At 33.8% G+C, this 24,169-nt stretch overlaps 1 protein-coding gene across 1 annotated transcript in view; it reads right to left on the bottom strand.

Annotated features, from left to right (window-relative positions):
* Positions 1 to 7,208: 7,208 nt before the first annotated feature.
* The window catches only part of LOC145661920 (uncharacterized), a 71,342-nt gene continuing 54,381 nt past the window's right edge, over positions 7,209 to 24,169 (bottom strand). The window contains exon 4 of the mRNA XM_081727269.1: positions 7,209 to 7,486. Coding sequence (XP_081583395.1) covers positions 7,209 to 7,486 — 278 coding nt within the window. The remainder of the gene's footprint in view (positions 7,487 to 24,169) is intronic.

Below are 24,169 nucleotides of genomic sequence, written 5' to 3'. Positions count from 1 at the left end.
TTATTCGGATTTACATACGTTAGAAGTGAGTCAGGACATGTACAACAGTCTGTAATATGTTAGGTCATCCTTTGCAAACATTCAATAAAACCGTCATCACTATTGCGTCACTTATTTTACAACAAAACACAAATACATGAAATACAAATCTGTTGAAGTTTCCCAGAGAGAAAAGATGGAGCTTAATACTTTCAGAGCTAAAATTACTATATTATCTACCCAAAATAAGAAATTTCTTGAGTTATCATACAAAGTCAGCCTGCTTATCGCAAAGAGAGGTTAGCCTCATATAAATTGTGAGAGACTCACACTACCAGCATGGAAGCAGATTGTGACTTGTTTCTTGCGAGTTAAATATGTCAAACTGACACTATAGGTACGTCTTTCAGAAAATACAGTTTCAAAACCAATTGATGAAAAAGCATAAAATCTTAAAGAAAAGGCTATATTAGACATGAAAAATTGTCATTTGTTTGGTCTACAAATTAATAAAAGTAAAGACGTTGCAATTATGATTAAATTGGTGTCAGCTCTATAGATGATAACGAGATTGTTGAGGAATTTCTGTTTTCTGATCTAGAAATAAGAAGCACTAAAACTAAAATGTCGCTCTGCTCTTCTTCTTCTTCTTCTGCACGAAATTAAAACTATTATACTAACTGTTTGAGGAGGAATATTTACTAGAAAAAACTTATATTGATATAGAATAAAATGTTGTATGTTGCAAGTTGGCTTAATGATTAGTAGATGGCAACGGTTTACTGATACAAAGTAATATCATATTTGGGTGACTGCACAATATATATGACAAGTGAGAGGAAACAAAATTTGCAAACATTATTTTTTTACTTAAAGTGATATAGTTCATGTACTCTTGTTTACATTTGTTAGTGCGTGCTTTTCCAGTTTTTTGCCATGTTCAAGAAAGTGATATGTATATAATAAATATAAGTCAAACTATGGTGTTTGTCAATGAAGTCAATTAGATCTGAGGTCAAAATTTTATTCCTCTAAGTTCTGTACAGTGTTGCTGTTGCTAGAGCTACTGATTTTGCAGGAGATCTCCCGCTTTTTTCACGTTCTACTGATCTACTGAGAACGAAAATGAAAAGTTAACAATCTCCTGCTTCTTTCGTATTTCAAGACGTTAAAGAAATATATTATTATTAATATTGAATTTTCATTTTTTTCCTTTCATAAAAAGATGAAGTTTCTCTGTATGCATACACAAAGACATGTAGAACATTTAGGTATAAGCTTTGCTGTATATAATATGTAATGAATACAAGAATACAACTGTACACACTGACGTCTCTGGCATTTAAAATTTAATCCTTTCACAGCCTGAATATTTTATTCCAAATATGGTCGTTAGTAAATAAATTAAATTAGAATAAAATATGGAATATTTTGTACTTCAAAATATTGGGGGGGACGTGTCCCAGTCATCCCCCCCCCGCCAGAAACGCCAAAGACTGTACGTCATCTGTATGCATGATGGTTGGCGATCTTTATGACTTACTGTAAATTTACGAGTACATGTAGTTTAGATTGGGACTTGGGTGGAGAGGTGATCTAAGCTACTCTTCCAAAACAAAACAAACAAACCACTGTCCCCTTAATAATAGAAAATGTTTTGTACTCAAATGACGCCGCTTTATGTGTCTACTGCTTTCTCCTGTTTTTTATCTTCGAGTCTTCTGCTTTTCCATCTAATCGGTCTGGCAACACTGGTGCTGTATACAATTGCTGTGATTCATTAGTGATATAATTGAGGGAAAAAGGAAATCGAAAAAAATGATAAAATTCTTTACTATTGTTATTCAACTCTAGGGAATATTTTCAACCTTTCAAAAATTTGTATATATTTCTCATAATGTTTCAAGAGAAAGTCGCTTCAACGAGGTACACTTACTTCTATTACCTTGATTAATTGTTGGGGTATCGTGTGTGGCAGCAGCACTTAGGAAAGGTTCCATGAATAAACAAAGGATTGTTCGAAGAGTTTCAGATCTGCAGATTCCTGCTGGGGACACTCGGTCGTAAAACTGTAAAAATAATAATAATAATAATGCCACGTATCATGAGTGAGATCTTGGGTTTTCCTCATTCACAGCCGGATGATGTCTAACATACAGGTCCCAGGCCACTTCCTTCCTTTCTAACCTTTCTTCGATATATATCACATATACTCTAATATGAGTAATTTTTGCTTTTTTCATTAGTTCTTTCATATGACCTTGTATTCAGTATTGGAAGCTAATATTTGCCGCATGCGGTGTGAAACTAATAGTTCCATTGCTTTCAAATATTTCTGTGATTTCTTAGTCGAAGTCTTAGTTCATGATCATCTTCACGAAATCATTTAGTAACTCGCCTGTTTCAGATATTACGTTTCAAAGTCTGAACAATTCTTTCTTACATTTAACTCCCGTATTTTTAGTGAATTGGATTAACAAATTATCAATCTCGATTTCCTTTTAATTCCAAATCTCGATAATAAGTTTTAAGACTCATCTCGACGAATAGTAAACCCTTTATCATTATTTTGTACTTCATTTTTTCTACGTTAACAGAGGCAGCCGGTCTGTAGCCATTTTCATATAAGCCATTAATCTATGCTTTACATCTTCCTTAGACTCCACTTCTTTCGCTGACGACTTATCATTCTTATTTTGTGTTACCATAGTAAAGCCGAATTCTTTCCTTGGAAGTTCGTTAGATTTCACCTCCTACTCCTAGATTTTACCTCCTACATTTACTCATATCTCTACTCTTTTCTAGTTCCTCTATGTCCTCGTATTTTCTTTTGTAAAACGCTTCCTTTGCTTTGTCTGTTTCTCTTTGTAACTCGTTATGTAACTTACTGTACATATTTCTTTTCTCTTCTGAATGATCCGGTTAACACGTTCTTCTTTCATTCACTTTCTGCAGCATCTGTTCCGTAACCTAAGCCTTGTTAGCCTTCACGGGAAACTTACTTTTTCTGTAGCCTGCTATATGCAATGATTACTTTGTTGCCTGCGTCCGTTATTACCTGCGACTATCCTCCTCTCGCTTGATTACTTTTCGTTTAAGTTTGTACGAAAATATTTCTTAACTCCTCGTATTTCAACTTTTCAGCATTCAATTTCTTATTGCTTACTTTCTGTTGTGTCTAGTTACTTAAATACGACGAAACTATTTTATATAATTATAATCGCAACATTCTTTCTTCCTATTGTCAATTGATAGCCAAGAAATCCTACCTATAAACTACTTCCTGAGGCATTTTCCAAGGAAACGATATGCTATATTGTATGGTTATAAGGAAAACTCTAGGAAAAACACCCATACGATGTTTGTCCGCCACAAATAAATTTGATGCGAGCTGAGATGCAATTGAGATTTCCAGGCAGCTCTGATAGGAAGTTTGCTTCCGACTATAACAAGCATACCTTGTTATAAATATCATCTTTGGTAGCGCTGAACAATCATAATTTCTGGCAGTGTTGTTCAATGTTCGTCACTCCGTTCACTTTCCTTTGCTTTCTACTGTGAAAAACAATTCAACTCGGGAATACGTCGTCACAAAATCAAGGATTCACAGTTCTATGCAAGACTTGGGCTCTATTTCGTACCGAATACTACAAACGAAAACAATTATTTTAATACTGAATCTCTCCGTTAGTACTCACACATATGAAGAAAAAGCAGTTATGTCGCCGGACACTGAATACTGAATTTTTTTCTGTTGATGCAATGTTAGATATAGTTTCCGATTTATTCTTGATAAAAAGGTTACGTCAATGATATTTGAATCAAAAAAATTTCGGTGTTTGTTACACGGAATATAGCGGAAGTAATGATAGTATATGAATTTTAAGATATATCTAGGTTACTGTTGAAGAAACGACAAGATTAATGGCTTACGGTCAACGTTTGTTCTTACATTTATATCTTATATATTACCAGTACCTTTATTCAGGGGTAATAGTGAGGGGGAACTAGGTAAGCCGTCGTCCCCCCACCTCGATAAAATATGTACAGTGTCCCCCAGTTCCTAAAAAAATACAATGGGGAAAGATAGGCAAGGGTGATGGCGTGACGTCATGCCGCTACATACCGTCCCCCTACCTTTTTAGATTCACTTGTATCCCTGTCTTTATTCCAAAACGAGAATAGCTGATCTATCCGATAAAAAAAAAAAACTCAGCTCCTATTTTGGTGGATTGTTGCTTTAATTTGTATATTATGTGGAATCGTCAATCAAAGTGTGTGATGATTTGAAATTGCGCTCATATATTGGTCTTTTAGCTCAACCTGGAATAGTAACAACGGTAGAAGGAGGCAAGTGGGGCCCCCTAGATGACTTAAACATGTTCTAATTTAATTTAGGTAAATGAATATAAAACTGCTAGTTAGGATATATAATAACCTGTCCGTAATAGTCCGTAATAGTTAACCTGAAAAAGTTAAAGACGAAGTCGTAACTGCTTTAGGAAAAATATCTACGGAAAAATATACTTATATTGGCATATAATATAATATTATTTATCGTAAGTTATCTTAGTGTTTAGTAGATGGCCATGGATTCATTAATATAAAATAGTAACTTGCTGGATGACTGTACTATTTCTATAACAACTGAGAGTTTTCACGATTTGCAAAAATTATTTTGCCTATGAATTTATATAGTTGCTGTACTCTTGTTTACCTTCCTTAATGGGCGCATTTCGAGTTTATTTTCTAAATTGAAGGTAAATTATCTGCATTAACAGATATAAATTTAACTATGATTTTTGTCATTAAAGCAAAGTGTCATTTATCGGAATTGAAATTTCCGATTGAACCTAATTTATTAATGAGATATATGTATGGTGCAGGAAGTCAGAAAAATTCCTTCTGCATACATTTCCGTTTTTCAGGAGCAAACGTAAAATTATTAGAATTTATACAGATAAATAATTTACTTTACGTGGAGCTGTTAATAAAATGCTGGTTCATGAAACAAATCAAATGTTTAGAATCGATAGAGAATATAAAATTTTTATTTTCACCTATCAGTTAACTTCTCATTTTGAAGGGGTGAGAAAAATTCTAAACCGTTTAGTCTTGAGGACGGAGTTTCTAACTAATCTGCCTACCATACCACTGGTATTGTCTGCATACCATTGGTGGTACGCAATATACTACTCAGTAGTATACCGTATAGTACATAAAATTTTATTTCAATATTATTCTATTTCGATAGGTCACCCAAAATTACGTTGATATATATACAGTAACTTTAGATTAAAGGTCAATAAGCTATAACATTAAATATATTAACTAACTAGCAGCGTTCACCTCGCTTCGCTGCGGTCACCCCGGAACGCAATAAACTTTGTTACTTAGATAATTTTTACTTTTTCGCTTTCAAGTGATATGATAAAAACCATAGAAGATTGCATTAAATGTTAACATTATATCGCCTGTCATTTATGTTAACCCGCCCCGCTTCGCTGCGGTCACCCCGGAAGTTTTCGCTTTCAAGTGATATGATAAAAACCATAGTAGATTGCAGTAAATGTTAACATTATATCGCCTGTCATTTATGTTAACCCGCCGAGTGACACGGTCATGCGGGTTGCATATAAATACGTTTATTTTTACCTATGATGAACTAACAAAGGATTTGTACGTTATGGACACTTGAATGGTCAATTATCTCAAGACACTGGTAATTAAAAATTAAAGTGATATGATAAAAACCATCTAGGGTCCAAATCCTAATAACCCCCCAAAAATAAAAGAAATTGGTTCAGCCGTATTAGCGTGATGAGGTAACAAAGGATTTGTGCGTTCTCTTTTATATATATAGATAATTACTGACCATAATTAATCCCTTTTGTCCTTTTTATTATAAGGATCGTGCCAAGATACACTTGTTTATTCTTGTATTCATACATACGTTATATCAACAACCATTCCTTCCATGACAAGCTATTAATTACTTCTTTTCTCTTTTAAATGTATATCTGTTCAGTTATTGCGCCTCTGATCATGTCGACAAAAACAGGCACAGATTGATAATACCGTTATAATAATAATATATCGTTGTATAAAATGCCATCAAGAACGGAAATTCCGTAACAGTATTACAGTGAAGGAAAGAACTCTGGATGAAATATTTTTGAACATTCACCTTTTGAATAGCCCTCGTATTAAATTATTATTACATTAATATATTTACTTTTCTTCTCTTTTCCTTCTCCATATATATATATATATATATATATATATATATATATATATATATATATATATATATATATATATATATATATATATTAATTCATTCACATTAACATTTTATTTTATTACTAATCACATATCAGAAAAACGTCCATTCATTAAAAATATTGTTTATGGGTCTATTCAAAATTATATCTAACTGATGACTTACGCAGAGTTACTAGTTAGTTGTTCCTTTTTACATTGAGCGATAACATCCATATACGAATGACGTTATTTACAATTAAGACCGTCATCATATCAAACGTCAACAAGATCAGAAGGAAACAAGTACATTTAGATACTTCAATTTAAGATCAATGTCATGGATTTCAATTTAACACAATCAGATCTCATTTGAACACGTAAGATAAAATAAAGATAAACATAACATTCAAAGTTAGTACAAAGATAAAATAAATTAACAATACAAAATATTTAAAACAACAGGTATATCATGATCACATCGTAACATGTTGCACATATATAGAGTTTAAATGAAGTATCCATAACACAACTCGTAAAATCCAAAAGAATAGATAAAGGATTGTTATCCAAATTTAGTTTAGTTAACACATCGGGATTGGTCAAAGTTTTAACTAGCTTTAGCCATTTGTTCCTTGTGATTTCTGAAGGTTGCCATACCTTCAGTTCATCAATATTGCGAAATCCTATAGATTTGCCTTTTTAGCGTCAATCAATTCAATAAGTTTAGGATTAATTTCCTTAATGTATAGGTAAGGGCCAGCATAGACGTCACAAAAAATATAAATTCGCTTTAAGTTAGCGTTGCTTTACGGAAGAAGCTTCAGAAATACCATATCACAAACTTTGATCTGGTATTTATTTTCCTGTTCTTGCTCTACCTTTTCATTACGTCGCTGAAATTTTTGAGATCGACGAGTTCGAACCATACTTATCAAATGTGAGGGTTCCAAATCATCTGAGTCCCTTCATTTTATATCAAAATGATGTTCAATAGGGTACAATGTATCAGTTCCATTATGCATATTGGCCGGAGCCACAAGCATACCAAAATGACGATGAACGTTCTCCACCATATCATCATACGTAGCAGCAGCTACAGGAGGAGTCAGCAATTCTGATTTCAAAGCCATAGTACATACAAGCTCATCATGGAAAGAAACACAAAACCTATTCAATACTGAATAGTAAGAAATACATGCTCTTCCAATTGGAAGCCAGTCTGGAGGAGCGAAATTTACTGTTTCTGCAAAGTTGAATCCCTGATTAAAACCACAGTAGTACACTCTTGGTAAGGTTATGAGAAATTCTCCTGCTTTTGATTAGTTCTATACACTGGAATTCCTGAATCCATGAAAATATTTGGATAATCTGCATATTCTTCATCCAAACGTGTCAAATTATTCGACATCTTAGTGAGAAAACCGGATCCAAGGTCCATTTTATGCAGATCTGCGAGATATTCCACGGTAAGATTTTCTTCAGTTGGAGACATTATTCTCCACAACTCGTTTTCAACAAGTGATTTTGACACGAGATTAATAGGCATGCGGAAATAGTTGCATTTTGAATTGATCAGCCATTTCTTCAAACTCATGTAATGTGTACTCCTCTGCTTGATCAAACACAGAATGTCTCATTTTTCTTGTCCATCTCTCGTGCTACGCATTTCGAACACAACCAATCACCTATGGAAACTTCATCAAGTGGTGGGAGCAAACAGAAAGACGTGCCTGAAGTTGGCCCCCCACCTCTCCCAAATTACACCAAACGTTGCACATCGTTAGTGCGTCGTTAGTGCACGTTAGTGCACTCAGAACTAACGTTAGTGCTATCAGCCTTTACAAAATATTGAAGATTTTTGGTGGGGAGGCACTTCATATGAAGTTAGCCCCCCATCCATCTTTATGCAGACAGATTTTCACAAAACTTAGCGCATCGTTAGTGCATCATTAGTGCACTTAAAAGCACTAAGCACTAACGTTAGTGCTACCATATTTTGGAATTTATTCAAGATTTTCGGTGGGGGGGCCAACTTCAGAAATATCAAATTCTATACAAATAGAGGTAGAAACATAGAGTTAACGGCAATCGTTAGTGAATCTTTAGTGCACCTAAACGCACTAAGCACTAACGTTAGTGCTACAATATTTTGGGATTTATTCGAGATTTTTGGTGGGGGCGAACTTCAGAAATATTAAATTCTATACAAATAGAGGTAGAAACATAGAGTTAACGGCAATCGTTAGTGCATCGTTAGTGCACCTAAACGCACTAAGCAATAACGTTAGTGCTACCATATTTAGCGAATTATTCAAGATTTTTGGTGGGGGTCAAATTCAGAAATATCAAATTCTATACAAATAGAGGTAGAAACATGGGGTTCACGGCAATCGTTAGTGCACTTAAAAGCGCTAAGCACTAACGTTAGTGCTACAATATTTTGGGATTTATTCGAGATTTTTGGTGGGGGGCCAACTTCAGAAATATTAAATTCTATACAAATAGAGGTAGAAACATAGAGTTAAGGGCAATAGTTAGTGCACCTAAATGCACTAAGCACTAACGATAGTGCTACCACACTTTGGGATTTATTCAACATTTTTGGTGTTGGCCAACTTCAGAAATATCAAATTCCATACAAAGTGTCAGTATTTTCAGAAAGCACTAACGAATACACTAATTACTTTGTTAGTGCTTGAAGTGGGCTCAAATTCACGCTGACAACCAAAGATATTTTACTTGTAGCACCTACACTAATTTTGTCGTTGGTGCACGAAGAAGCACTAACGATGCAGTAAGGATGTACTAGAAGTGATCATTAGTGCTTTTTAATTTGGAAGAAATTTGACACAGTGAAAAACTCCCCTTAATTTTTTATGTGAGTTTCCTGAGATGTAACTGGCCATAACTACACTAATAGTGAAGCACTAACGAAAGTAAACGTATTTTCTAGAAACACGTACAATGCACTAACGAACGGCTCTAATTTTTTCGTTATTGGTTGAAGTGGGGGCGCCAAGTTCATGAAGGCTTTCAAAGGTTTTTTTACTTGTAGGACCTACATTAATGAAGAACTAACGGTAGGTTGTTAGTGCACTATGAAGCACTAACGATTTCAGTAGAAGAGGTCATTACTGCTTTCGATTTTGACGGAAATTTGGCGCAATGAAAAATTCCCCATGAATTTCTTATGGGATTTATGTGGCATATATAATTGGCCATAATATCTACACCATAATATCTACATCAATAGCTAAGCATTAACGGAACTATGAGTGTTTTGCAGAAGCGCTAACGATACATTAACGAATGGACTTATTTTTCGTTATTTCTTGAAGTAGGAACCAAGTTCACGCTGGCCCGCAAAGTTTTTTTTTTTTACTTGTAGCACCTACACTAATGAAGCACTAAATTTAGGTGTTGGTGCAGTAGGAAGCACTAATGTTACAAGTAAAGAAAACCTTCGAAATTAGCGTGAAATTAGCCCCCACTACAAGCGCTAACGAAAAAATTAGTTTTATTCGTTAGTAGAGATGCGAAAAAAAGCCGGCTTTTTTGAATCGATGGTTTTTTGCACATAAAAAGCCGGCTTTTCTGGGGAAAAACGAGAATTTGGAAATTTTGGCTTTTTTCATTTTCATGATTTTTCTATTTAAATAGCTTTCTTATAGTATACTCTAAAGTTAAATAAGATTTCATGACTTAAATACTATATTTTGCTCCGGAATTCACCATCATAATGGATGGAATGCATGTTTTATGAATTAAAGTAAACATAAAGTACGTAGTATTTCAGAGCAACTGTAGAAGATATTTAACTTTATTTTAACTTCTAAGTTATCGACACTTTTTATTTTCTACATCATTTGTTTTTAGTCATCCGTGTTTCATTTCCTCTTCTAGCACATAAATTAAACTTTTGTTTTTCAATATATCCGTCAGAGCGTACGTTTGTCAGTATATCTGTCAAAGCGTACTTACACATTCTTGTTCTACTGTAGCTGTGGAATGATTTAGCAATAATCTTTCGGATACAAACTTGAATATCATTTATTACAAATAATCAGTAACGGATTCAGAAAAGTGTTTTGGGAGGTGTTTCTCTGCTTAATGTTTCGTTTTTCTAAAATGTCCTAATTTTTATTTGGGAGTTTATGAGTACAAGCATAACTAATATTTCGTTTTGTTTGTATACTCAGAAATAACCTTCCGGATACAACCTTAAAGACCATTTTATACTATCAGTGGCGGATTTAGAAAAGTATTTTGGGAGGGGCTTTTATTATTCATGTTTAGTTTTTCTAAAAATACCTAATTTTTATTTGAGAAGAGCTTGAAATTTATGAGTGAAGGCATAACAAATATTTCCTTTGTTTTAGAAATTTTGTAATTTCGGAGTACAAGCTTCACCCGTAAAACATCCCCACCTTAACCCCCTTCGCAAATCTGTCACTGCTGGTAATTAGTAATAACAACGATAAGAAAGTAAGTCGGCCAGACCTCACAGTATACGCATTATCTCTACATTTACAGATACAATTAAGAATTTTTTTTTTGTCAAAATGGTCGAATGCGGGGTTGAATCCTGAACTTCCCGATAGAAGCGCAAAAGCTAACTACTCACTCATTGTTGTTGTGCAGTTGTGCTTAACTTAAATATATTCTCTCTCTCTATGGCTTATGGAATCCGAAGGTTCAATGCCGCTTTCACAAAAGCTCTCCACTGTCTTCAATCCTTAGCCAATTGGGTCCAGTTTTTACTTTGTATTCATATTTCTGCGAGATCCATCTTAATATTGTCCTTCCATTTGCACCTAAGTCTTCCTAATGGACGTTTTACGATTGGATTTCCAGTTAAAACTTTGAAAGTGTTTCTACCTTCTTCCATTCTCGCTACATGACCTGCCCACCTAAGCCTCCTAGACTGATGACCCTAACAATGTTTGGTAAACCGTATAAATTATGCAGTTCTTCGTTATGAAGTTTCCGTCATTCCCATTCCTCTTAGGTCCGAATATTCGTCTCAGGATTTTATTTTCAAATACTTTCAGTCTGCGTTCTACGCTCAAGCGACCATGTTTCACAACCATAAAACACAACAGGCATGATTGTCGTTTTATATATGTTAAACTTCAAATTCCTCGACAGAATTCGCGACGACAAAATACTTTGAACTGAAATAACACGAATTTCCTGATTTTAGTCGACATTTAATTTCTTTGTGTATATGATTTTGGTCTGGTGATAGTGATCCCAGATATTTGAAAGTATCCACTTTGTCGAAGGTATTATTTGATATTTTAACGTATCAATAATTTGCTCTATCCCGGTGAACTTCCATGTATTTAGTTTTCTCTGCATTTACTTCTAAACCAATGTCGCTGCAAGCGTTTAATAAGGACTCTGCATTTCTTTCTATTGTTCTCCTACCATCCACTATTAAATTTACATCATCAGCATACGCCATAACCTGGTGAATACAATTCAGCTCTAGGGCCTGGTTGCTATCTTTAATTTTCCTTACAGCGTACTCCGGAACAAAGCTGAACAATAATGGCGATAACACATCTCCTTGTTTCAGGCCATTCTGACGTGGAGTCTAATGGACAATAATTTTTCTGCTCGTACTTTACTTTGGAATTCATTTAAACACATTTTAATTAATCTAACTAGCTTTTTCGGTATTCCGAATTCCGTAAGAATGTTGTTTAATGTTTTCCTCCTATCCGAGTCGTAAGCCTTTTTAAAACCAGTAAGCAGCTGATGTACTGGGTAATATATTCCCATTCCTTTTCGAGTATTTATCGAATAGTAAATATCTGGTCGATAGTTGATCGATGTCCCTAAATCCAGACTGATAATCTCCAATAATTTCATCTGCGTATGGAATCAATCTTGTTAATAGAATGTTAAGAGAAATGCCTAATGATATGTTGAATTCCTGTCGTTAAAAATTCAGAAACCTTCAGGATTGGGTAAACCGTAATGGTGGTTATAAGTCTAGGAAACCATACGATCAGATGAACAGTCTATTACGCATATGATTCATTAACAGAAAATTTGGTACTTCCCGATTCTGAACAAGCTTAAGAAACAGTCAGTTCATTATAGAATTCGGAATTTTACCGATTTTGCAGATTCCAAGCACCTGATAGGCGGTAACATTATTACGTACAGGTATGTATGTGATCAATGAATGAAAAATTCAAAATTCCAAATATTCATACAATGTATATGAAAGTTAAAATTTAAAAATTTCAAGAATGTACAGAACCAACCGAAACCAAGCTCTTGATGTGCAGCTTTTAAGATTATCATATAAATGTATTTCTCTCATGTTTTATTTTTTGTTTCAAAAAGAAGGTGTGTGATATTTTGAAGTAGAAATACTACATACAGTTTTGCTAGTTATTTGTGTATCTTTTTTTAAAAAAAGTACTTATTTTTGTGTATAAGAAGTTAAAAAATTATTATATATATATATTGGTTAATCCATTGGAATTCATAATGTAAATATGTTAAGAATTTTAAAAAGTCTTTTCGAAATTCATGGTTTATTTTAGAGGTTCTATATTTTTATCTGCATCAACCACTAATCAAATGAGTTCTTGTGCTGTAGAGAAGCAAACCAAAGTATATTTTATCAATTTAAAGAAAATTTTGAGAAAAAAAGCCCAAAATTTCCCAAGCAAAAAAGCGAAGCAGAAAAAACCGAGTTTTTTTCAAAAAAAGCCGGTTTTTTCCGATCTCTATTCGTTAGTGCATTGTTAGTACCTCTAGAAGATACAAGTAGTTTCGTTAGTGTTTCACCATTAGTGTAGAAATGACCAATTATAAGTCACAAAACTCCCATAAGAAACACATGGCGAATTATTCATTATGTCAAATTCCCATCGCATTCAAAAGCACTAATTACCTCTGTTAGTGCAATTGTTAGTGCATCGTAAGTGCTTCTTAGAGCACAAACACCTAACGTTAGTGCTTCATTAGTGTAGGTGTTACAAGTAAAAAAAACCTTTTGGGGAAATCAACGTGAATTTCGCACCTACACTTTAAGCACTAACGAAAAAAATAGTGTCATTCGTTAGTGCTTCTATAAAGCACTAACAATTTCGTTAGTGCTTCAATATTAGTAGTTATGGCAAATTACATATCACGAGACTCAAGAAATTTAGGCAAATTTTTCATTGAATCAAATTTCCGCTAAATTCAAAATCACTAATGATCTCTTCTAGAGCAATCGTTAGTGCATTGTCAGTGCTTCTTAGTGCATCTACACCTAAGGTTAGTGCTTCATTAGTATAGGTGCTACAATTAAAATACCTTTTGAGGCCAGAGTGAACTTAGCGCCCCCACTTCCCGCACTAACTTAAAACTTAGTGCTATTCATTAGTACATTGTTAGTGCTTCTAGAAAACACTAACAGTTTAGTTAGTACTTCATTATTAGTTTAGTTATGGCTATTTAAATGTCATGAAACTCATAATAAATTTATGGGAAATTTTTCATTGCATCAAATTTTAGTCAAATTCAAGAGCACTAATGATCTCTTCTAGTGCAATCGTTAGTGAATCGTTAGTACTTCTAGAAAACACTAATAGTTTCGTTAGTACTTCAATATTAGTGTAGTTATGGACATTTACATGTCACGAAACTCCCATAAGAAAATTATTGGGAATTTTTAATTGTATCAAATTTCCTAATTGTATCAAATTTCCTAGAAGTGTAGATATCTTCTAGTGCAATTGTTAGTGGTTCTTAGTGCACCAACCCCTAACGTTAGTACTTCATTAATGTAGGTGCTACAAGTACAATATCTTTGGAGGGCACGGTGAAATTCCCCCAACTTCAAGTACTAACAAAAAATTAATGCCATTTGTTAGTGGATCATTAGTGCTTCTAGAAAGCCCTAAAGGCTTGTATGGACTTTGATATTTCTGAAGTGGGCTCCCCCATCAAAAATCTTGAATAAATCCCAAAATATGGTAATGCTAATGTTAATGCTTAGTGCATTTAAGTGCACTAACGATGCAATAAGATTGTCGTTAACTCTATGTTTCTACCTCTATTTGTATAAAATTTGATATTTCTGAAGTTGGCCCCCACCAAAAGTCTTGAATAAATCCAAAAATATGGTAGCACTAACGTCAGTGTTTAGTGTTTTTAAGTGCATTAACGATGCACTAACCATTCCCGTTAACCGCATGTTTCTACATCAATTTGTATAGAATTTCATATTTCTGAAGTTGCTTACCCAACCGAAAATCCTGAATAAATCCTAAAATATGGTAGCAGTAACGTTAGTGCTTAGTGCGTTTAAATGCACTAACGAAGCATTAACGATTGCTGTTAATCCCATGTATCTACATGAATTTATATGGAATTTGATATTTCTAAAGTTGACATCTAACCATAAATCTTGAATAAATCCCAAAATATGGTAGAGCTGACATTAGTGTTTACTGCGTTTAACTGCACTAATTATGCACTAACGATTGCCGTTAACTCTATGTTTCTATCTCTGTTTGTATAGAATTTGATATTTCTGAATTTGCCCCCCCCCCACCAAAAATCTTGAATAAATCCTAAAATATGGTAGCACTAACGTTAGTGCTTAGTGCGTTTAGGTGCACTAACGATGTACTAACGATTGCCGTTAACTCTATGTTTCTACCTCTATTTGTATAGAATTTGATATTTCTGAAGTTGGCCCCCACCAAAAATCTTGAATAAATCCCAAAATATGGTAGCACTAACGTTAGTGCTTAGTGCGTTTTGATGCACTAACGATGCACTAACGATTGCCGTTAACTCTATGTTTCTATCTCTATTTGTACAGAATTTGATATTTCTGAAGTTGGCCCCCACCAAAAATCTTGAATAAATCCCAAAATATGGTAGCACTAACGTTATTGCTTAGTGCGTTTAGGTGCACTAACGGTGCGCTAAGTTTTGTGAAAATCTGTCTGCATAAAGATGGGTGGGTGGCTAACTTCATATGAAGTTGGTCCCCCACCAAAAATCTTCAATATCTCGTAAACATTGATAGCACTAACGTTAGTTCTGAGTGCACTAACGTGCACTAACGATGCACTAACGATGTGCAGTGTTTGGTGTAATGTGGGAGAGGTGGGGGGGGGAACTTCAGGCACGTAACAGAAAGTATGGTAACTATCATCACAATTATCACACAACAGGATCAATGCTTCTCCATCTCCACGTCCACAATTGAGACATATGTGTTCATCTTCAGAATTATATACAGATCTGTGCGATTTATTTTTACCGTCAGTTGTTTTTATTTCTGTGTATTCGTAACCTTTAAGTTCAATTTTAGCAATTATTTTCCGTTTTTCGCCAGGATGTTCTAATATACAAGTATCAACTTCTCACGTCATATCATGTTGTGTCTGTTCTAGCTTTTCATAGTTTGATTTCAGCTTTTCATCTTTCAATTTTTGTTGTTGATCAAATTTAGCAGTTAGTAGTTGACTAATCATATCAATAAGTTTAGAATGGGAACGTTCGGACACAGTTACGGTATTTCCAGACATGGTTTCATCTAAAGTACTGGGTACTTCCTCAATCTCCGAATTCTGCATATTGCCAATTCTTTGGATTTTCTTCCCACTTCTCAAAATAGTGTAACTCATAAAAGAGAACTAAAGGTCTCAGTCCTGGGTCTACGACACCAGATAAAACGATAATGTTTTTATTCTTGTTTTAGCCCAAGTTAGTTGATATATACAGTAACTTTAGATTAAAGATCAATAAGCTATAACATTAAATATATTAACTAATAATAATTGACCATAATTAATCCCTTTTGTCCTTTTTATTATAAGGATCGTGCCAAGATACACTTGTTTATTCTTGTATTCATACATACGTTATATCAACAACCATTCCTTCCATGACAAGCTATTAATTACTTCTTTTCTCTTTTAAATGTATATCTGTTCAGTTATTGCGCCTCTGATCATGTCGACAAAAACAGGCACAGATTGATAATACCGTTATAATAATAATATATCGTTGTAAAATGTACATCTGTTTTTTGAGTCTGGCATTCCTGCGCTCCAGCCATGGAGAATATGAGAATTAAATCAAACAAATATGTAGTACACTGCAGAGGGGTACAAGCTGCGAATACAAATACTGCATCATGTAAATAAAGGACGACACCGACAAAAAAGCCAGAAACAGCTGGTAAACGGAGAACAAAGATGAAAAAGTATCGAAGTGGGAACAAAAAATACAAGTACGGACAAATACGCCGACAACTAAACGTTTACCAAGCAATGATCTTGGTGTAATGGTTATGGTGCTAGATTGCAAATGCAAAGAATTCCAGCTCAAATCCCCTAGAAGGATATTTTTTTATAATTTTTGTTAATAATGTATACAGTACATGAGAGATGGTAAAAGAAATCTATTTAGTCTTTCGTAGCAATTATTATTGGCAATGTTTAGTACTGGTAATACTTTTTGTTTTCGCGTACTACTTTTATTCTTGTCTTCATTTCAAAACAGATGAATATCCGAACAAATGCCACCAAAATTCCTGTTATTTTGAATGTAAACGCCGTTTGCAATTAGTAAAGAATAAATATTGAACGGTCCGACGTAGCGGCAAAAAGTTTAAAAAATGGAAGGAGGGGTTCGAACCCATACTGATGCTTATTAATAATACAATTACTACATGCCTTAAACCTCTCGACTACGATTTCTACGTTGAGTAGTGGGAGGCTTCTGCTTGTGTTATGTTGTTCAATACGTTTTGCAAAGAGGCCAGGTTTAGCTCTGACGCAGCACAGGCGCGAGAAGGGAGAAGATGTGTAAAAAACAGAAGTAATCAACAAGAGATACGAATAGAGAGAGAGGAAAGAGATACAAAGTCATGATAAAGAAATGTCAAGAAAGACATGAAGAGAGAAAGACGAATGAAGACATCCACCATATATTCACATTATGATAAAGAATGCCCTCAGTGTTTACTCGGAGTTTTGTCAGTGATCGCGAAGTATCAAAATTATTTCCACATCTTCAACTTCTTTGTAATAAGAAAAGAAAAACATCTGTATAAACTTTATATATTGTAAGCAGTATAGAAATTGAATAAGTTATATTTTATTCAGAGTAGAAATCGTAGTCAAGAGATTCAAGGCATGTGGTTATTGTATTCTTAATGACCATGAATATGAGCAGTGGCGTATTTACGATTTTGTTTCGGGGAGGGTTTTGCTAACTTTCGGGGGGGGGGCTTTGCCTGAAAATGTGATAATTCTGCAAGATATTTCATATACTTTACTATAGTAAGTAAGATTTCGGGGGGGCTTAAGCCCGGAAGCCCCCTCCCCCTAAATACGCCAAAGTATGAGTTCGAACCCCTCCTTTCAATTTTTAAAACTTTTTGCAGCTACGTCGGAATGATCAATTTTTATTCTTTACTAATTGCAAACAGCGTTTACATTCAAAATAACAGGAATAGCGTTTTAAATAATCGTCTTTTATAGCGTTTAAAATTATTTATAATTTTTTTGGGTCCACCAGTGCCTACCCTCTAAAGCCGCAATTGGGTATCATGCTGGGGTTTCAAATAGAAAACATCGGTTCGATTCTACATCAGATAACATCTTTTCTCGCATAAAATAATGGCTGCACGGAAGGCGAGTGATCAAGTTTCTTTGCTCAAAATTATCCATCTAGAGATGCGATGCAAGAATCATGCACCTATTTACAGAAAGAAATTTATTTTCCGGAAGCGGAAATTTCATTTTCCGGATTTCGGAAAATTGCGAAATTCGGTAAAATTCCGGAATACAGAAAGTCCGCAATTTGAAAAAAAGCCGATTTTTTCCGAATTATGGAATGTTCACGAAATCAGAAAGTTCTAAATTTCGGATATTTTCAGAAATCCGGAATTTTTCCAAAGTTGGATTTTTTCCGAATTACTGACTTTACTAAATACCGAGTTTTGTGAATTCCGTAATTTGTCTGGTTTTATTTTCGGGAGTCCGGAAATTAAAAATTCCGAAATTGCACATCCCTAATTTACACACGAACTTTCAGAACCCTAAACTAATAAATGTCTACAAACAAACAAGTAAAGCAAAGCATTTGGATCCTGGTCATGTATTAAAATCTGACAGCAGTTTAATTATGTAACTAAAAGTTGCCTGTATCTAGCTACTGGAAGCTGAGGTATAAAGAATTTGTGTCTTATCTTTTAAGGAATATACAACCCTGCAAACCACTGAATGTCTAAACAGCAATCGTTAAATCCAAGTTGTAGTACTCACAATTACATCCATTTGTGTCTATATGATCGGGTTAGTAAAGCTTTCTATATGATAGGGTTAGTAAAGCTTTTTATATGATTGGGTTAGTAACTCTTTCTCTGCTCTCCCGTAAAGTTGTGATGTATAACGAAGTAGTCTTGGTGCAATTTGTGCTCAAAACGGGGGGGGGGGAAGACAATAGAAACCCTTTGTATTTGTAACATAGGCTCTCTGTCTAACACTGTCACATAATTTCATCATTCTGTCATTAAAAGAAAGAAGATACTGTTACTTAAAAGTGAGATATAGGTGTGTGAGAATAGTGTAACCGTAGGAAGTCAGACAGACATGTCAAATAACTTTTAGAAACATGGGAAATGTCGATAATACATTATTGTTAAAAGAACAGCTAAATGTTAGCTAAGAGTCAAAAGATGGAGAGAACCCTTTGATGGGGGGAGTAAAGAAAGAAGAGAGAGAGACACCTGCTTGTATGTGTGTGTTCCAGGTTGTTGGAGGGGTGAAGTGTGCTCTCCTTTGGAATAAAAGACCTTGTTTAATTTGGGCTGTGACTTCTACCCTATGGAGACTGAAAATATGTGAAAAAAAAGAAATAGAACTCATTATTCTGAAGGACAGAGATTTTAAGAAACAGCTGGTTAAATGTTCCATGTCAGTTTGTAAAAAATTATTGTATTGCCAAATGGTGTTGGAGCAGACATAAGATTGGAGGGGCGAAGTGTGTTCTTCTTTTGTGAGCAAAGAAACACTTTTTAATTGGCGTGCGACTTGTTACGCATTTTGTTAAGGACCTTGCCACATAGAGGGAGAGAAAGAGTGACCCTTCTTACCTGAGTTTGAAAGGGGAAAAGGACTGAATGAAATTTTTACGCAAGACAACTTTCCCTTTTTGCTTTTGGAAGAAGTGTTCAAACAAGATTTCTTTAAGGTATTTCCGCATAAATGATTTTATCCTTTTAAAAACTAGATTAGTGAATTAATTATTTATGAATATTAATGAGATGGTAATGAATATTAATGAGGTGGTAACGAAAGGGGTTAGAAAGAATGATTTTTTCTGTTTGGCGTATATTTTAGAGGTATATTGGGATATATGTAATATAGAACAGTACATAATGTACATAAATGTATGAGATAATGTGGGAGAAAATGGCCGCAACTCTAAGAAACGTATTTTATGTATTGATATGGTATTTTCAGTAGCTGATATGGGATTTTAACATAGAATATCATCTTTTAGATACTGTATGGGTCTAATGGTGTACGAAGCTTAGACGAATGACAAATTACATATATATATGAATATATTATTAGTTTGTAGGTGGGTACATGTATGTGTAGCTGATATGGGATTTTAACATAGAATATCATCTTTTGGATATTGTATGGGTCTAATAGTGTACGAAGCTTAGACGAATAACAAATTACATGTATATATGAATATATGATTAGTTTGTAAGTGGGTACATGTATGTATGTATATTGGTTCTGATATTGGGACAGGAATATATGTATCATATTGTAGACATAATATCTGTTGTTTTCATGTAAGTTTTTTAAGCATGTGTTGTTGGTTGCGTGGCTTTAGGGGCTATGACAGTATGAATAGCTTGTACCTATTGGTTGTATTGTATTAATATTGGATTGTAGCCTCATTTTATCGTAATGTACAGTTGTATACTTGTTATGGTGATATGCTAGGTGAATGCAAACGCCTGAACTGATTGTATTATATTAATATTGGATTATATTTTAGACTTATATTGTGACTCCTTAAGTATATAGATTACCTTGAATACCATGTTATGATGTATATATTGTGATTTTTACGTACGTAGATGCTTGTTAGACATGTTCTAGTGGTATTTGAAGCACAAAGGATATCATTGTGGTATAAGTAATTTACTTATAGATATCTTACTACAGTATTGTAATGACATTTATTGGTACCTTTACTTACTTCTAAGATGCTTGTTTACCTTGTAGAAGACATTACGGCGTCAACATGGGTTCCAACTTAGGATGATTTATTGTAGGAACATAAAATATGATTAATATGTATAAATAACCTTATATGAAGCATACGTATTCTTCCTTTATCTTATATAGAATACACATACTTCGTAATATATCAATATTTGTTTGGATATAGTCATAGGAATAAAACATAATATCGTAAATTGTAACGCTTTATTGTAGTTATATAGTCTACAATATTATAGTGACAATATTCGCATATTTATATACATATATAGATATATTTAAATAAGACATTTACTATACTTAGAATATTCTTCATAACTTATTCCCATATTTACATTATATATACGTAGAAGTATCAACAGATGGGTCTTGTGAAAACTTATGGACATATTTGAGGGTATTATGACCATGTTACGACATCATGGCACCTTTAGACAGTCTACTATTTACATATTTACTTCTATATATACAGAATACCAATCATTTAACACACTTAATACTTTGATAACCATATGGCAATGTTCTATAGTCAGTAATACTGTTATGATTTAATCGTCGTCTTTTATTTTGAACTTTCTGATGTGTTTTAGTTTCAGACTTGGATACGATGACAAACCCTGGCTTACGAACAATTCTTCCTGGATTGTGTAACTGTTTTTTTGTCAGCTTTAGCCCGAACTAGTTCATAAAAATGATCAAAATTAATTTCTTGTTGTGTACGGTAATTTAAAGTTATTCCTCTAATTTTAAATACATAATCTACTTTACCTGTTTGAACTTCTTTCATTCTATAGGCATAATTTTTTGGCCCTAAGCCTATAAATGCATCAATTTTCCACCCATCAGGAACTTCATTAGTTAACTGACCCAAATAGGAACCCAAAGGAAGTGGAGGCTTTTCATTACGTCGTTGTACAAACATAATACTGTCTGTGTCACAATACAATACACGATCAGGATCTATAGCTTTTAGTAACTCGTAAAGTTTTAGACGCGCCCACGAGGCGATGAAGGCTGCAAGGACAACATTGGAAAATTTCCATGGTTTGTTTTTGTTCTCATTGTTTTTATATAATACAATGAGATGTTGCTCTCCAATAGGCAATACAGTTTGTATCTCATATTGTGGTGCCCATAGATAACTTAAAAATTTTTCTGGAGTATCTACAATTACAGATTGAGATAAATCTGTTCGCTGTCCCCATTTACCGTATAAAGAATTGAGAAATATTTTGAAAATATATCTTAGACCAGGATTTGATTCAATGTTTTTTTCCGTTAACTGAATGCATTCATGAACATAATAGTCTGCAATATATTTCTCTTGATCTTGTTTAGTTTTGCACCAGCTAGGAAATCCTGAAGACTCCTGTTTCATTTTTAAGAAGGAATTTACATAATCTTTAAACAGATTATCTTTTGATCCAGAGAATTTGAATTACCAAATCTCGATAATTTGTAGAATTTTGTATCCGAGATCTAAAGCTACATGAAGTTCAGGAGTACAGTATGTACCAGTAAGAACACGCTCGGCATCATTATGCATGCAATTGTTGTCACTTTGTTCCATACACGTACGACATAACCCAAACAAAAGGCGTTCATAACATGTATATGGTAAAATTGGAAAATATAAGTCTTTGGGAGGTAAGATACTACATTTAACTAATCCATGAATACTTTGCACTTATGGAAAGTCAGGCTGCTTGTATATTATAGGTTTACCTATAGGCAATGGCTTACGTGCCATCACCCAGGGGTAAAGACTGGTAACATCATAATATGACAAACTCTTCGCTGGTACATTTGTACAAGGCATTAAAATATTCTGTACGTCCACCATGAAAACTATCGTTAGGTACCAGATGATCAACAAGATCATGACACTGTGTTTGAATAAACTGTTGTAATTTTTTGTCATTTTTTACCATGTGGTCCCATTAACATTCCCACATTTCAATGACATTAAGATTTAATTTTTTAAGAAATGCTATTTTTGTGGTGGTGTTTTCATACCGATCTTGTAGCGATGTACCTTGCTTAGAGGTAGAATCTAGGGACACGTGTCGTAGTGTAGGATAACAGTTTAAACACCCGTGATAGTAACATCCATGAAATTCGTAAACTGTATTTGTTTTACTTTGGAATTCATCAACCTTATACCTCCCAAATCGTTTTTCCAAGCCATTCCCAGAATGGAGAATTTCACTACCAGTAGTACGTTCTAAGTTTCGCAGCCAATACATTGCCTTTAGACTTTGACGATCACGATGGTCAAACCCATAAGGTGGAATAATTGGAATAATTTGTTTGGGTAAATATAAGGTACGATATGTTAGTATTGCCAAACTAGCAGTAATTGACGCGACGATAAAACATTGGATACCATTTGTTTTGTCTTCAATTAAGTTTGAAAATTTAATGACAGCCTCTGCTAAAATTTTAACTCAGGAATTTTGCCTATATAATTTTGGTTTTCTAATGTATTAAACAAGTACGGGAAATCTCCCTTTCGTAAATTTGCAGAAAGACCTAACGTCTTAGGTAATTTAGATAATTTAATTCCCATATACAAATATGTGTCAAGGAAGTAAATCTTTTGTCCTAAACGCATTGCAATAATTTTTTGCCCTGGCATTATTACTTCAGGTGTAAAATGATGGTTTATTATCAAAGTTTTAGCACAGAATTGCATATCATAATTACTGCTATTATGGGAAAGTACAATGATTTTTTAAACATCGGTCGAGTTATTAATACATGATTAATAAATCCGTCAATGTTGTTGAAATCAAATGAACGGAATCCATTTTTATCTCCGCATACAAAGCATGTATCATCAAGTTTCATGTCCTTACACTTGTAACAGGCATGAATACAATTTACGAAATTTACGCGATGTTCTTGTTCTCCTTGTTCATTTTTAGGAAGTAACATTGTTTCTACATCAAAGATAATGTACAAAAAGGTATCTACATGTTGCATTATAGCCATTTGAACAAAACAAATATGGTTATCAGTTACATATGTATAACATGTTTTACAATAACGTTCACCACATTCATGTTCAGACTTGCGTGAACGCATGTCAATCATATCACCACATTGGACACAAATTTTCTTTGTTTCGCATAAACTTTTTCCGGAAACATTTATTGTTTTATGGTTGTCAAAACATTCATCCTTAGAAAACAGTCTATGACAATCAATGCACTCGAGTTTAATATTATTATCATTATTACAAACATTGTGATACTTTTCACACATTGGACATTTGAAGTTACACTTATGATTTTCGGTACGATGATAAGCTTCCAAACAATACTGATAATAATTTTTCTTGTTTAATAGCGTTGTAATACTAATAATTAATTCATAGTGTCCCTCAGTATACAAAATTAAAATTTTTTTGATGCATGTATTTCAGGATAAATTACATTGTAGTTTCGAGTTAAACGATGTTTTTCGTAAACAACAATTTGATAATGAGGCGCTAGCTTATTTTGAAACTTTTTTACATCATCAATAGTACATCCATCATGGATTTTATAACGAAATACTTTAGTTTGCATAATATTTACCTGTACCGTGGGCAAAAAGTGTTCATAAATATGTAATATACTTAGTAGAATGTTCATTTT

The sequence above is a fragment of the Thermobia domestica genome, chromosome 10 (genome assembly GCF_964235325.1).
Source record: "Thermobia domestica chromosome 10, izTheDome1.hap1.1, whole genome shotgun sequence".
NCBI classification, from domain to species: Eukaryota; Metazoa; Arthropoda; class Insecta; order Zygentoma; family Lepismatidae; genus Thermobia; species Thermobia domestica.
Note: the sequence above shows the minus strand (reverse complement) of the source record. Positions and strands in the feature narration are given on the sequence as shown.